General features: G+C 45.9%; 1 protein-coding gene across 1 annotated transcript in view; it reads left to right on the top strand.

Annotated features, from left to right (window-relative positions):
* Positions 1 to 15,725, top strand: part of LOC106587727 (semaphorin-6D-like) — a 174,360-nt gene that overhangs the window by 145,467 nt on the left and 13,168 nt on the right. Inside the window, 11 exon segments of the mRNA XM_045708723.1 lie at positions 3,472 to 3,534; positions 4,522 to 4,623; positions 4,724 to 4,814; positions 4,969 to 5,088; positions 5,395 to 5,483; positions 8,073 to 8,290; positions 8,806 to 8,937; positions 13,423 to 13,578; positions 13,775 to 13,948; positions 14,691 to 14,831; positions 15,124 to 15,201. Coding sequence (XP_045564679.1) covers positions 3,472 to 3,534; positions 4,522 to 4,623; positions 4,724 to 4,814; positions 4,969 to 5,088; positions 5,395 to 5,483; positions 8,073 to 8,290; positions 8,806 to 8,937; positions 13,423 to 13,578; positions 13,775 to 13,948; positions 14,691 to 14,831; positions 15,124 to 15,201 — 1,364 coding nt within the window.

Here is a 15,725-nt window from a genome sequence, read left to right as displayed (position 1 = left end):
TGTCTGTCTGTCTGTCTGTCTGTCTGTCTGTCTGTCTGTCTGTCTGTCTGTCTGTCTGTCTGTCTGTCTGTCTGTCTGTCTGTCTGTCTGTCTGTCTGTCTGTCTGTCTGTCTGTCTGTCTGTCTGTCTGTCTGTCTGTCTGTCTGTCTGTCTGTCTGTCTGTCTGTCTGTCTGTCTGTCTGTCTAACCACAAGTTACTCACTGAGTTACACACAAGTCTTCTGTAGAAAAAACGACCTCATCAATCACATAATTAACAGGCTATAAATGAGAGGGGAAATGGTTCTTTCTATAAATAATGGGGCCAATGTGTGACATTGGGATCAACATTTCAAAGTGGTTTGAAACTAAAATAAAAAGATGAAATAGATTGGATGCATACATGGAGATGTTTCTGTAGCCTATGTGGTTGACGCAGGGATACATAATAAAGCCATGAATAACGGTAGCATTAATCTCACCATCCCTGGTTTAACAATGAGAAAGTGACCAAAAAACAGGTTCCTTTTTTAATGGAAGACTTTGTATGGGAAGCTGCACATGGTTTTACCGCAACAGAGTACTGCAACACCCTTCAATTGAATTCTATTGAAGCGTGGGAAACTGTGGCCACATCTCTCACAAAAACGGATCAAAAATGAAATCACAGATAATTATAAGGGAGCAGGAGAACTTATAAATGGGCTACAATAATTAAAAATACTTTTCAAGCACCAAATTGAGGAAATGTCTGATTTTCAAGGTAGGCCTATTCCAGTTCTTGAATTTCTGAGCTCCAAATTTTATTTCAAGTAGGCTACTTCAAGCCCCTTGTATTGTTTAAAATTGAAGGTATAACATGGAGAATTTTTTGTTGTCTTTGTCACGTTATTTCATTACCAGATCATAATGTCAATAAGCCACTAGGCTGTGTAATTTGTTGTCATTATATCCAGAATAATTCATAGGAATATCATTGGTGTTGCGCACAGCTGCGCACAGTAGACTCCATGTCCAATCGGAGGCACAAAACATATGAAAACATGAACTCATTACATAAAAGTTTTCTCTGTTAAATCTAACGAGACCCTGCTGTAAATCAAGCAGAAAACAAGAGATGATCAGCATCAATTCACAAGGGATATTAGATCCAACGTGGATCCAGGAACAACTCTTCACCGGTGTAACGAATGAGACCCCAAAATATTCATTTTTCCAGCACTCGGGCTGTTGTTACATTGCATGCTCTATCACAACAGCTGTTCGTTCAGCACTTGACTGTCATTCAGAAAATTCCTTCCTGGATCAGATGATGATGTGTGAAAATATCACGGTGTACCTAATCAGCTGGACACCAAATGCGCACCCAACAAGTATTAAGCATAATTATTGAAGAACCATGTTAATGACAGTATCAATTTAGGTTTTAAGTATCAAGGTAAGGTGACTCTTTCGGTTAGAAGCATTAACTTTTGCAATCATATACATTATTTTGGATTTGTGTGCCCATAAAAACAGTTTTCACCCCGTAACATAAGGAGACAAGAAATGGTTACACCTCATTTCTGATATCTCGATTTAAAAAAAAAACTGCCCAACAGCTAGATCCAGGTTTCTTACAGGGTTAAAGTTCAATGTCTAACTGAACTGATTACTGCTTAATACAGTTGAAGTGGGAAGTTTACATACACTTAGGTTGGAGTCATTGAAACTCGTTTTTCAACCACTCCACAAATTTCTTGTTAACAAACTATAGTGTTGGCAAGTCGGTTAGGACATCTACTTTGTGCATGACACAAGTAATTTTTCCAACAATTGTTTACAGACAGATTATTATTAAACATCTTGGAAAATTCCAGAAAATGATGTCATGGCTTTAGAAGCTTCTGATAGGCTAATTTACATAATTTGAGTCAATTGGAGTCAATTGAAGATACCACGTTCATCTGTACAAACAATAGTACGCAAGTATAAACACCATGGGACCACACAGCTGTCATACCGGTCAGGAAGGAGACGCGTTCTGTCTCCTAGAGATGAACGTACTTTGGTGCGAAAAGTGCAAATCAATCCCAGAACTACAGCAATTGACCTTGTGAAGATGCTGGAGGAAACGGGTACAACAGTATCTATATCCACAGTAAAATAGTCCTATATTGACGTAACCTGAAAGGCTGCTCAGCAAGGAAGAAGCCACTGCTCCTAAACCGCCATAAAAAAGCCAGACTACGGTTTGCAACTGCACATGCGGAAAAATATCGTACTTTTTGGAGAAATGTCCTCTGGTCTGATTAAACAAATAGAACTGTTTGGCCATAATGACCATCATTATGTTTGGAGGAAAAAGGGGGAGGCCTGCAAGCCGAAGAACACCATCCCAACCGTGAAGCACGGGAGAGGCAGCATCATGTTGTGGGGGTGCTTTGCTGCAGGAGGGACTGGTGCACTTCACAAAATAGATGGCATCATGAGGAAGGACAATTATGTGGATATATTGAAGCAACATTTCAAGACATCAGTCCGAAAGTTAAAGCTTGGTCGCAAATGGGTCTTCCAAATGACCCCAAGCATACTTCCAAAGTTGTGGCAAAATGGCTTAAGGACAACAAAGTCAAGGTATTGGGAGTGGCCATCACAATGCCCTGACCTCAATCCTATAGAAAATGTGTGGGCAGAACTGAAAAAGTGTGTGCGAGCAAGTAGGCCTACAAACCTGACTCAGTTACACCAGCTCTGTCAGGAGGAATGGGCCAAAATTCGCCCAACTTATTGTGGGAAGCTTGTGGATGGCAACCCAAAACATTATACCCAAGTCAAACAATTTAAAGGCAATGCTACCAAATATTAATTGAGTGTATGTAAACTTCTGACCCACTGGGAATGTGATGAAAGAAATAAAAGCTGAAATAAATCATTCTCTCTACAATTTTCTGACATTTCACATTCTTAAAATAGTGGTGATAACTGACCTAAGACAGGGAATTTTTACTAGGATTAAATGTCAGGAATTGTGAAAAACTGAGTTTAAATGTATTTGGCTAAGGTGTATGTAAACTTCTGACTTCAACTGTATATGATATATCGACAACTTCCACTGCCATAAATGCAAGGTCAGAAAAGTGATGTTTTATGTAACACGATTTTGGACAAATCCGTCAAGACGCCAATCATGATAAAAGGTTAAACATAGGTTTTAAATAAACTCGTGAATTTGATTGAATATAGCTATGATCCCCCCTTACATCTTCATGTAATGACATGACATTTTTTGCAGATTATTATCAATGACTTATCAACAGCTTTAACAAGTTGTCCAGTGTGGGAAATCACAAATGCTAAAGTGTGTATGTTTGTGCTTGCCTGAATGTGTGTGTGTGTGTGTGTGTGTGTGTGTGTGTGTGTGTGTGTGTGTGTGTGTGTGTGTGTGTGTGTGTGTGTGTGTGTGTGTGTGTGTGTGTGTGTGTGTGTGTGTGTGTGTGTGTGTGTTTACAGAAGTTAACATGGAGGTCAGGCGAGGCAGACAGAAAGAACTGTGCCATGAAGGGGAAACACAGAGTAAGACTTTACTATACTTACTAATATACTATGTTTCTATAATTACTATACACTGCCTTTCTACTGACTACTATAGACTCTCTACTCTCGGCTTTACTTCTCACCTCATAATGTCTTATATCATTATAGCTACTGGCTATAGCTACCATTATAGCTACTGGCTATAGCTACCATTATAGCTACTGGCTATAGCTACCATTATAGCTACTGGCTATAGCTACCATTATAGCTACTGGCTATATCTGCCATTATAGCTACTGGCTATAGCTGCCATTATAGCTACTGGCTATAGCTGCCATTATAGCTACTGGCTATAGCTGCCATTATAGCTACTGGCTATAGCTGCCATTATAGCTACTGGCTATAGCTGCCATTATAGCTACTGGCTATAGCTGCCATTATAGCTACTGGCTATAGCTGCCATTATAGCTACTGGCTATAGCTGCCATTATAGCTACTGGCTATAGCTACCATTATAGCTACTGGCCATAGCTACCATTATAGCTACTGGCCATAGCTACCATTATAGCTACTGGCTATATCTGCCATTATAGCTACTGGCTATAGCTACTATTATAGCTACTGGCTATATCTGCCATTATAGCTACTGGCTATAGCTACTGGCTATAGCTACCATTATAGCTACTGGCTATAGCTACCATTATAGCTACTGGCTATAGCTACCATTATAGCTACTGGCTATAGCTACCATTATAGCTACTGGCTATAGCAACTGGCTATAGCTACCATTATAGCTACTGGCTATAGCTACCATTATAGCTACTGGCTATATCTGCCATTATAGCTACTGGCTATAGCTGCCATTATAGCTACTGGCTATGGCGACCATTATAGCTACTAGCTAAACGGTTTATTATATGATCTCTCTCTCTCTCTCTCTCTCTCTCTCTCTCTCTCTCTCTGTCTCTCTCTCTCTCTGTCTCTCTCTCTCTCTGTCTCTCTCTCTCTCTCTCTCCCCTCCTCCAGGATGAGTGTCATAACTACATCAAGGTTCTGGTTCCCAGAAATGATGACCTGGTGTTCATCTGTGGAACAAACGGCTTCAACCCCATGTGCCGGTACTACAGGGTAAGAAACGTTCTCTCTTCCTCCTGCTCTGCCTCCATAAGCACCTATTGTTTACTATGCCATCTGTGTGTCTTTGTTAACGGCGTGCATGTGTGTGTAGCTGGATAACCTGGAGTTTGACGGGGAGGAAATCAGCGGACTGGCACGATGCCCGTTTGACGCCAAGCAGACCAACGTCGCTCTGTTCGCTGGTATGACCACACACACACACACACACTGTGGCCATAGCAACTAGGGTTCATAAGTCAGTCTGTAAACAAACAGTTTGAACCAGGGTGTTAGATCCACATGTCCAGTATGACAGAATGGAATGTGTTTGTCTGACCTGTGTGTGTGTTGTTTCAGATGGGAAGCTGTACTCGGCGACGGTTGCTGACTTCCTGGCGAGCGACGCAGTGATCTACCGTAGTATGGGTGACGGCTCGGCCCTCAGGACCATCAAATACGACTCCAAATGGCTGAAAGGTAAACACAGCAGTGTGTGGTGACAGCAGACTCTGTCCATGTCCTGCGAAGACGTCTTGTAGCTCTGCCCTGTCACACTATCTAGGTCAACTCTGTTACACGCAGCTATTACAGGAACACTGAAATATTAAGGATGGATGGAGAGAGAGAGAGAGAGAGAGAGAGAGAGAGAGAAGTGAGGGAAGGAGGGAGAGGGAAGGAGAACGGAGAGAGACAGAGGTAGTTATGTATAGACAGAGGTAGAAATCAAGGGAGAGAAAAAAAGAGACGTGACAACACAAAACCTCTGTCCCCTCTCTCTTCCAGAGCCCCATTTCCTGCATGCAGTGGATTATGGGAACTATGTCTACTTCTTCTACAGAGAGATCGCAGCGGAACACAACAACTTGGGCAAGGTAGCATGCACACACACGCACACACACAGTTTACTAGACAACATTGTGTATTATAAATATTTATGTATTATAAATAGTAAACACTATATTATCAGACAACAGATAGTGTTGTAGTAAAGTGCTGAGTACAGCAGAATGTGTAAGGTGTAGTTTGGTAGGTCAAACCACTTTACATGTAAACCCTTTACCCATGGAGAGGATTCACACACACACACACACACACACACACACACACACACACACACACACACACACACACACACACACACACACACACACACACACACACACACACACACCCACCCACCCTTGGTGGTAATGGATGTTTTCTGCAGTTATTAGTATGCTTTAGCCACCGCAGGCCTCATATTTACCCATGACGCATCATTCAGAGAATGGGCGGCCAGGCTGAAACCTCGGGCTGATAAATATTTTAGCACTACTAATGTTGGGATGTGTGTTCCTGTGTGTGCGTGTGTGTGTGTGTCGATGTTGATGGGCCTGGGATGACACCTGGGCAGATGGAGCTTTGCACTGGTCAATTATTAAAGCTGTTTCTGCTGACTGCTTCACACGCTTCATTTAAACCACAAGAGTTCTAGCCCTAGTCCCCCACAGTCCAACACCCAGAGCTCTAGCCCTAGTCCCCCACAGTCCAACACCCAGAGCTCTAGCCCTAGTCCCCCACAGTCCAACACCCAGAGCTCTAGCCCTAGTCCCCCACAGTCCAACACCCAGAGCTCTAGCCCTAGTCCCCCACAGTCCAACACCCAGAGCTCTAGCCCTAGTCCCCCACAGTCCAACACCCAGAGCTCTAGCCCTAGTCCCCCACAGTCCAACACCCAGAGCTCTAGCCCTAGTCCCCCACAGTCCAACACCCAGAGCTATAGCCCTAGTCCCCCACAGTCCAACACCCAGAGCTCTAGCCCTAGTCCCCCACAGTCCAACACCCAGAGCTCTAGCCCTAGTCCCCCACAGTCCAACACCCAGAGCTCTAGCCCTAGTCCCCCACAGTCCAACACCCAGAGCTCTAGCCCTAGTCCCCCACAGTCCAACACCCAGAGCTCTAGCCCTAGTCCCCCACAGTCCAACACCCAGAGCTCTAGCCCTAGTCCCCCACAGTCCAACACCCAGAGCTCTAGCCCTAGTCCCCACAGTCCAACACCCAGAGTTCTAGCCCTAGTCCCCACAGTCCAACACCCAGAGCTCTAGCCCTAGTCCACCACAGTCCAACACCCAGAGCGCTAGCCCTAGTCCCCCACAGTCCAACACCCAGAGCTCTAGCCCTAGTCCCCCACAGTCAACACCCAGAGCTCTAGCCCTAGTCCCCCACAGTCCAACACCCAGAGCTCTAGCCCTAGTCCCCCACAGTCCAACACCCAGAGCTCTAGCCCTAGTCCCCCACAGTCAACACCCAGAGCTCTAGCCCTAGTCCCCCACAGTCCAACACCCAGAGCTCTAGCCCTAGTCCCCCACAGTCCAACACCCAGAGCTCTAGTCCTAGTCCCCCACAGTCTAACACCCAGAGCTCTAGCCCTAGTCCCCCACAGTCTAACACCCAGAGCTCTAGCCCTAGTCTGCCACACTCCAACACCCAAAGCCCTAGTCCCCTACAGCCCAACAGTCCAACACCCAGAGCTCTAGCCCAGTCCCTATCATATAGCCCCATCCTATAGCCCAGTCCCAGTCCTATAGCCCAGCCCCTATCATATAGCCCCATCCTATAGCCCAGTCCTATAGCCCAGTCCCTATCATATAGCCCCGCCCTATAGCCCAGTCCCAGTCCTATAGCCCAGTCCCTATCATATAGCCCGTCCTATAGCCCAGTCTCTATCATATAGCACCGTCCTATAGCCCAGTCCTATAGCCCAGTCCCTATCATATAGCCCAGTCCCTATCATATAGCACCGTCCTATAGCCCAGTCTCTATCATATAGCCCAGTCCCTATCATATAGCACCGTCCTATAGCCCAGTCCTATAGCCCAGTCTCTATCATATAGCCCAGTCCCTATCATATAGCCCAGTCCCTATCATATAGCCCAGTCCCTATCATATAGCACCGTCCTATAGCCCAGTCCTATATCCCAGCCCCTATCATATAGCCCAGTCCCTATCATATAGCACCGTCCTATAGCCCAGTCCTATAGCCCAGCCCCTATCATATAGCCCAGTCCCTATCATATAGCACCGTCCTATAGCCCAGTCTCAGTCATATAGCCCAATCCCTATCATATAGCCCAGTCCCTATCATATAGCCCAATCCCCATCATATAGCCCAGTCCTATAGCCCAGCTCTGTCCTAGTTCAAGGTTATTCAGACTGAGTAAAGAGGTGTGTGTGAATCAGGTTTAGGGTTAAGAGGTGTGAGGCCTTTGTTGAATTGGAGCTTCAAATGTCCTCTCTGACACAGGGTCCTGGATAAGCATGTGTGTGCGCCCGCGCCCGCGTGTGCTTGTGTATGCGTCAGTGTGCGTCACACTGTGAGGCCACAGGATGAGGCAGATGTCTTATTCAGAGGGTGGAAGTGTTTTAGTGATGCTGATTGCAGAGTCTCTCTCTCTCCCCCCTGCTCCCCCTTTCCTTTCCAGGCCGTCTACTCCAGAGTGGCTCGTATCTGTAAGAACGACGTAGGCGGGTCCCAGCGTGTGTTGGAGAAACACTGGACGTCCTTCGTCAAGGCCAGACTCAACTGTTCTGTTCCTGGAGAATCGTTCTTCTACTTCGATGTTCTACAGTCCATCACTGACATCATCAACATCAACGGAGTTCCTTCTGTGGTGGGAGTCTTCACTACACAGATGAACAGGTAAGGATGGACACACCGAGGCTGCATCCCAAATGGCACCCTATTCCCTGTATAGTGCACTACTTTTGACTAGGGACCATAGGTCTCTGGTCAAAGTGGTTCACTATACGGGAATAGGGTGCCATTTGGGGTACACTCTTTGTAATATTGGTGTAACAGATGTGTTGTTAATGTGAATCTCTTGTTGTGTGTGTTTTCTCCATATCTAGTTATCAGTAGTTGTGTAACAGTGTGTGGTTGTGTTCCTCTCTCTTCAGTATCCCAGGGTCTACAGTGTGTATATTAGTAGCTATAGTTAATAGTAGTTGTGTAACAGTGTGTGTTTGTGTTCCTCTCTCTTCAGTATCCCAGGGTCTACAGTGTGTATATTAGTAGCTATAGTTAATAGTAGTTGTGTAACAGTGTGTGGTTGTGTTCCTCTCTCTTCAGTATCCCAGGGTCTACAGTATTTATATTAGTAGCTATAGTTAATAGTAGTTGTGTAACAGTATGTGATTGTGTTCCTCTCTCTTCAGTATCCCAGGGTCTGCAGTGTGTGCGTTTTCCATGGATGACATAGAGAAGGTGTTCAGAGGACGATTTAAAGAACAGAAAACACCTGACTCTGTCTGGACCGCCTTCCCAGAGGAGAGACTGCCCAAACCCAGGTATGTACCTGTATCTTTTCCCTAACCCAAACCCAGGTATGTACCTGTACCTTTTCCCTAACCCAAACCCAGGTATGTACCTGTACCTTTTCCCTAACCCAAACCCAGGTATGTACCTGTACCTTTTCCCTAACCCAAACCCAGGTATGTACCTGTACCTTTTCCCTAACCCAAACCCAGGTATGTACCTGTACCTTTTCCCTAACCCAAACCCAGGTATGTACCTGTATCTTTTCCCTAACCCAAACCCAGGTATGTACCTGTACCTTTTCCCTAACCCAAACCCAGGTATGTACCTGTGCCTTTACCCTAACCCAAACCCAGGTATGTACCTGTACCTTTTCCCTAACCCAAACCCAGGTATGTACCTGTACCTTTTCCCTAACCCAAACCCAGGTATGTACCTGTACCTTTTCCCTAACCCAAACCCAGGTATGTACCTGTACCTTTTCCCTAACCCAAACCCAGGTATGTACCTGTACCTTTTCCCTAACCCTAACCCAGGTATGTACCTGTACCTTTTCCCTAACCCAAACCCAGGTATGTACCTGTACCTTTACCCTAACCCAAACCTAGGTATGTACCTTTACCCTAACCCAAATCCAGGTATGTACCTTTACCCTAACCCAAACCCAGTATGTACCTTTACCCTAACCCAAACCTAGGTATGTACCTTACCCTAACCCAAACCCAGGTATGCACCTGTACCTTTTCCCTAACCCAAACCCAGGTATGCACCTATACTTTTACCCTAACCCAGGTATGAACCTGTACTTTTACCCTAACCCAGGTATGAACCTGTACTTTTACCCTAACCCAGGTATGTACCTGTACCCAAACCCTAACCCAGGTATACACCTGTACCCTAACCATAACCCTAACCCAGGTATGTACCTATACCATTACCCTAACCCAGGTATGAACCTGTACTTTTACCCTTACCCAGGTATGTACCTGTACCTTTACCCAAACCCTAATCCAGGTATGCACCTGTACCCTAACCATAACCCTAACCCAGGTATGTACCTGTACCGTTACCCTAACCCAGGTATGTACCTGTACCGTTACCCTAACCCAGGTATGTACCTGTACCTTTACCCTAACCCAGGTATGTACCTGTACCTTTACCCTAACCCAGGTATGTACCTGTACTTTTACCCTAACCCAGGTATGTACCTGTACCTTTACCCTAACCCAAACCCAGGTATGTGCCTGTACCTTTACCCAAACCCAGGTATGTACCCTTAACCTAACCCAAACCCAGTTATGTACCTTTACCCTAACCATAAACCAAAACCAGGTATGTCAGTCTCTAACCCTAACCCAAGCCCAGGTGCCATACATATAGTATGTCAGTCTCTAACCCTGACCCAAGCCCAGGTACTATACCTACAGTATATCAGTCTCTAACCCTGACCCAAGCCCAGGTACTATACCTACAGTATGTCAGTCTCTAACCCTAACCCAAGCCCAGGTACTATACCTACAGTATGTCAGTCTCTAACCCTGACCCAAGCCCAGGTACTATACCTACAGTATATCAGTCTCTAACCCTGACCCAAGCCCAGTTACTATACCTACAGTATGTCGGTCTCTAACCCTGACCCAAGCCCAGGTTCTATACCTACAGTATGTCAGTCTCTAACCCAAGCCCAGGTACTATACCTACAGTATGTCAGTCTCTAACCCAAGCCCAGGTACTATACCTACAGTATGCCAGTCTCTAACCCAAGCCCAGGTACTATACCTACAGTATGTCAGTCTCTAACCCTGACCCAAGCCCAGGTACTATACCTACAGTATGCCAGTCTCTAACCCAAGCCCAGGTACTATACCTACAGTATATCAGTCTCTAACCCTGACCCAAGCCCAGTTACTATACCTACAGTATGTCGGTCTCTAACCCTGACCCAAGCCCAGGTTCTATACCTACAGTATGTCAGTCTCTAACCCAAGCCCAGGTACTATACCTACAGTATGTCAGTCTCTAACCCAAGCCCAGGTACTATACCTACAGTATGCCAGTCTCTAACCCAAGCCCAGGTACTATACCTACAGTATGTCAGTATCTAACCCTGACCCAAGCCCAGGTACTATACCTACAGTATGTCAGTCTCTAACCCAAGCCCAGGTACTATACCTACAGTATATCAGTCTCTAACCCTGACCCAAGCCCAGGTACTATACCTACAGTATGCCAGTCTCTAACCCAAGCCCAGGTACTATACCTACAGTATGTCAGTCTCTAACCCTGACCCAAGCCCAGGTACTATACCTACAGTATGCCAGTCTCTAACCCAAGCCCAGGTACTATACCTACAGTATGTCAGTCTCTAACCCTGACCCAAGCCCAGGTACTATACCTACAGTATGCCAGTCTCTAACCCAAGCCCAGGTACTATACCTACAGTATGCCAGTCTCTAACCCAAGCCCAGGTACTATACCTACAGTATGCCAGTCTCTAACCCAAGCCCAGGTACTATACCTACAGTATGTCAGTCTCTAACCCTGACCCAAGCCCAGGTACTATACCTACAGTATGCCAGTCTCTAACCCAAGCCCAGGTACTATACCTACAGTATGCCAGTCTCTAACCCAAGCCCAGGTTCTATACCTACAGTATGTCGGTTTCTAACCCTGACCCAAGCCCAGGTACTATACCTACAGTATGTCAGTCTCTAGCCCTGACCCAAGCCCAGGTACTATACCTACAGTATGTTGGTCTCTAACCCAAGCCCAGGTACTATACCTACAGTATGTCAGTCTCTAACCCTAACCCAAGCCCAGGTACTATACATATAGTATGTCAGTCTCTAACCCTGACCCAAGCCCAGGTTCTATACCTACAGTATGTCAGTCTCTAACCCTGACCCAAGCCCAGGTACTATACCTACAGTATGTCAGTCTCTAACCCTGACCCAAGCCCAGGTTCTATACCTACAGTATGTCAGTCTCTAACCCTGACCCAAGCCCAGGTACTATACCTACAGTATGTCAGTCTCTAGCCCTGACCCAAGCCCAGGTACTATACCTACAGTATGTCAGTCTCTAACCCAAGCCCAGGTACTATACCTACAGTATAGTACAGTATAGTACCCAGGTACTATACCTACAGTATGCCAGTCTCTAACCCAAGCCCAGGTACTATACCTACAGTATGTCAGTCTCTAACCCAAGCCCAGGTACTATACCTACAGTATGCCAGTCTCTAACCCAAGCCCAGGTACTATACCTACAGTATGTCAGTCTCTAACCCTGACCCAAGCCCAGGTACTATACCTACAGTATGTCGGTCTCTAACCCTGACCCAAGCCCAGGTACTATACCTACAGTATGTCAGTCTCTAACCCTGACCCAAGCCCAGGTACTATAGCTACAGTATATCAGTCTCTAACCCTGACCCAAGCCCAGGTTCTATACCTACAGTATGTCAGTCTCTAACCCTGACCCAAGCCCAGGTACTATACCTACAGTATGTCAGTCTCTAACCCAAGCCCAGGTACTATACCTACAGTATGTCAGTCTCTAACCCAAGCCCAGGTACTATACCTACAGTATGTCAGTCTCTAACCCAAGCCCAGGTACTATACCTACAGTATGTCAGTCTCTAACCCTGACCCAAGCCCAGGTACTATACCTACAGTATGTCAGTCTCTAACCCAAGCCCAGGTACTATACCTACAGTATGTCAGTCTCTAACCCAAGCCCAGGTACTATACCTACAGTATATCAGTCTCTAACCCAAGCCCAGGTACTATACCTACAGTATGTCAGTCTCTAACCCAAGCCCAGGTACTATACCTACAGTATGTCAGTCTCTAACCCAAGCCCAGTATGTCTCAGTAAGTGTATGTCAGTCTGCACAACAACAGGTACATGACCCTCGCTTCAGTTTATGATACAGGGCAGGACTGTCACTATAACCTTGAGCTTAGGTCTCATTGAGATAAACCCTCTTTAACAAGAGAGACATGGTCTATGACCACACACACACACACGTACACACACACACACACACACACACACACACACACACACACACACACACACACACACACACACACACACACACACACACACACACACACACACACACACACACACACACACACACACACACACATAGCTGGTGGTTAAAAGCAGTAAATAATTAATCTGGATAATTAGACACGTTGCATATTTAACCTGCATTCACACACACACGTAGCTCAGCTCTCTGGCCCCACACAAAGTCCTCAGAGCTGCTCATTATGGTGGTAAATAATTAACATTGTAGTCCTCTGTTATGACTTCATGTTTACGGTGATACAGCAGCACGTCTCTTTGTTGTCCTGACAGGCATCTGCTCCTCTCTCATGCCCTAACCCCTCTCCTCAGTTCAATTCAATAGAGTCAACATTATTAGTCCCTACAAGGTGATGGTAGCTGGGCTCATGTGTGACCTGTGTTGACTTTTGACCCCTCTCTGACCCCTATGTCTCCAGGCCAGGCTGCTGTGCGGGTCATGGCCAGGCTGAGTCCTATAAGACCTCTATAGAGTTCCCTGATGAGACCCTCCTCTTCATCAAGTCTCACCCCCTCATGGACGCCTCCGTGCCGAACATAGGAGACGAGCCCTGGTTCACCAAGACACGCGTCAGGTAAGAACACACAGTCAAACACACACACACACACACATCGTAAGAGTTGCTTGAGGGATCTGCATTCCCGGGTAACACTCAACAAAAAACAAAAACAAAATGCACATTTGTAGATCACACGGAGGGCCTTTAAATACTGGCTTGATAATTCCTACTGAAGTCTGACTGTCCTTCTGTCTTGTCCCTGTCTCTCTAGGTACAGGCTGACAGCCCTGGCGGTGGACAATGCGGCTGGTCCACATGGTAACTACACGGTGCTGTTCATTGGTTCAGAGGCGGGCGTGGTGCTGAAGGTTCTAGCCAAGACTTCCCCTCTGTCCCTAAACGACAGCATCCTATTGGAGGAGATTGACCTGTTCAACAGGGCCAAGTACGGAACACTCACTACACGTCTCTCGCTGTCTCTCTCTCTTAGTCTCTCTCTTACTCTCTTTGCATCTCTCTCTTAGTTTTGTCACTTACTGTCTTTCTCTTTTTTTGGTCTCATCAATCACTGTGTTTTTCTCTTTCCCTCTATGTGTCTCTCACCGTCTGTCTCTCCTCTCTTCCGCTCTCTTACTCTCAGTCTCTCTCTTCCTCTCCTCTTTCTTCTTCTGTCTTTCTCTTGCTCTCCTCTTTCTTCCTCTGTTTCTCTCTCCTCTCTCTTCCTCTGTCTCTCACACTCTCCTCTCTCTTCCTCTGTCTCTCTCCTCTGTCTTCCTCTCAGTCTCTCTCTCTCCTCTGTCTTTCTCTCACTCTCCTCTCTCTTCCTCTGTCTCTCCTCTCTCCCCTCTCTCTTCCTCTGTCTTCCTCTGTCTCTGTTTCTCTCCTCTGTCTTCCTGTCTCTCTTTCTCCGGTCTTCCTCTCTCTCTCTCTCTTTCTCTCTCCTCTGTCTTTCTCTCAGTCTCTCGTTCTCTCCTGTCAGTAAGGGTATCAGGGCTAAACAGTGCCACTGTGATTACATCTGGAGAGTGAAACCGTAGACAGGCCTTTCTGATAAACAACTGATCAAGTAACCTGTAATCTGATTTCTGACTCCTCTCTGTCTCCCCCCTCCACCACCCTCCCTTTCTCTCTCTCCCCTACTCCCTCTCCTCTCCCAACCCCTCTCTTTTCTTCTCTCTGTCTCCCAGGTGTCTGTCTAACAGTGAGGATGACAGGCATATTCTGTCGCTCCATGTTGACAGAGACACACACAGTGTGTATGTAGCTTTCTCTAGCTGTGTGGTTCGCATGCCGCTCAGCCGCTGTGAGCGACACACCAACTGCCACAAGTGAGTCACCACACTGACACACACGAGCGTGCACTCTGACTCAGACACATACACACACACATTCAGAAACATGCACACACTCCACTCCAAGGTTACTTTATGCTGTACCTGGTCACAGGTTTGTGTGTTTATTGATGTGTTTTTTCTCTATATGTCATAAACATTGAGAACCTGCAGCACACTGGTTAATATACAGCCAGACAGAGGTTAACTGGTGCTGCCTATTTAACCCTGTATGGTGAACTGTATATTTACAGATATATGTTAACCCTGTGTTGTGTTTCTACCATAGGTCTTGTACAGCGTCCAGGGACCCCTACTGTGGCTGGATGCCTCATGGAGCCTGTGAGAGGATCCTGCCTGGAGTTCTGTGAGTACCAAGTATTACAATACTAAATAGTATGCATACTCAGGTCCCTAAAGTGTGACCAATTTTGATCTTATATGCAACAAAATATTTCGCTGTTCGGGCTGGCGTTTTTCAATTGGAAGCACCAGTGCGACTCAAAAAAAATCCAATATTTGTTTATCTTTATTTGTAATAATAATGTTTGTAATGATAAGGCTTCGTTGTACCGTTGTTTCCCGAGCGCAGATTAGTTAGCACAATGCTTGCACCATTAATCCAGTGAAAACTGCTTGTTTTTAGCCCAAACAGTTCTAAAGATCTGACCCATATTACTGGACCAACGTTTTTTCTTCTGGTCACGGATTGGCGGGCCGCATTTTACATTCATAAACCATGTCTCGGGCCTTTCTAAAACTATTCGCGGGCCGCATTTGTTTTACACCTTGTTCAGTCATGTTTGTTAGCTCATTCGCTAGCTAGCAAACAACCTGGTAACTTTACCAGTATATCCAAACATTTGGAGGCACAGAAAGAAAGGAAAGGGG

This window comes from Salmo salar, chromosome ssa26 (genome assembly GCF_905237065.1).
Source record: "Salmo salar chromosome ssa26, Ssal_v3.1, whole genome shotgun sequence".
Taxonomy (NCBI): Eukaryota; Metazoa; Chordata; class Actinopteri; order Salmoniformes; family Salmonidae; genus Salmo; species Salmo salar.
Note: the sequence above shows the minus strand (reverse complement) of the source record. Positions and strands in the feature narration are given on the sequence as shown.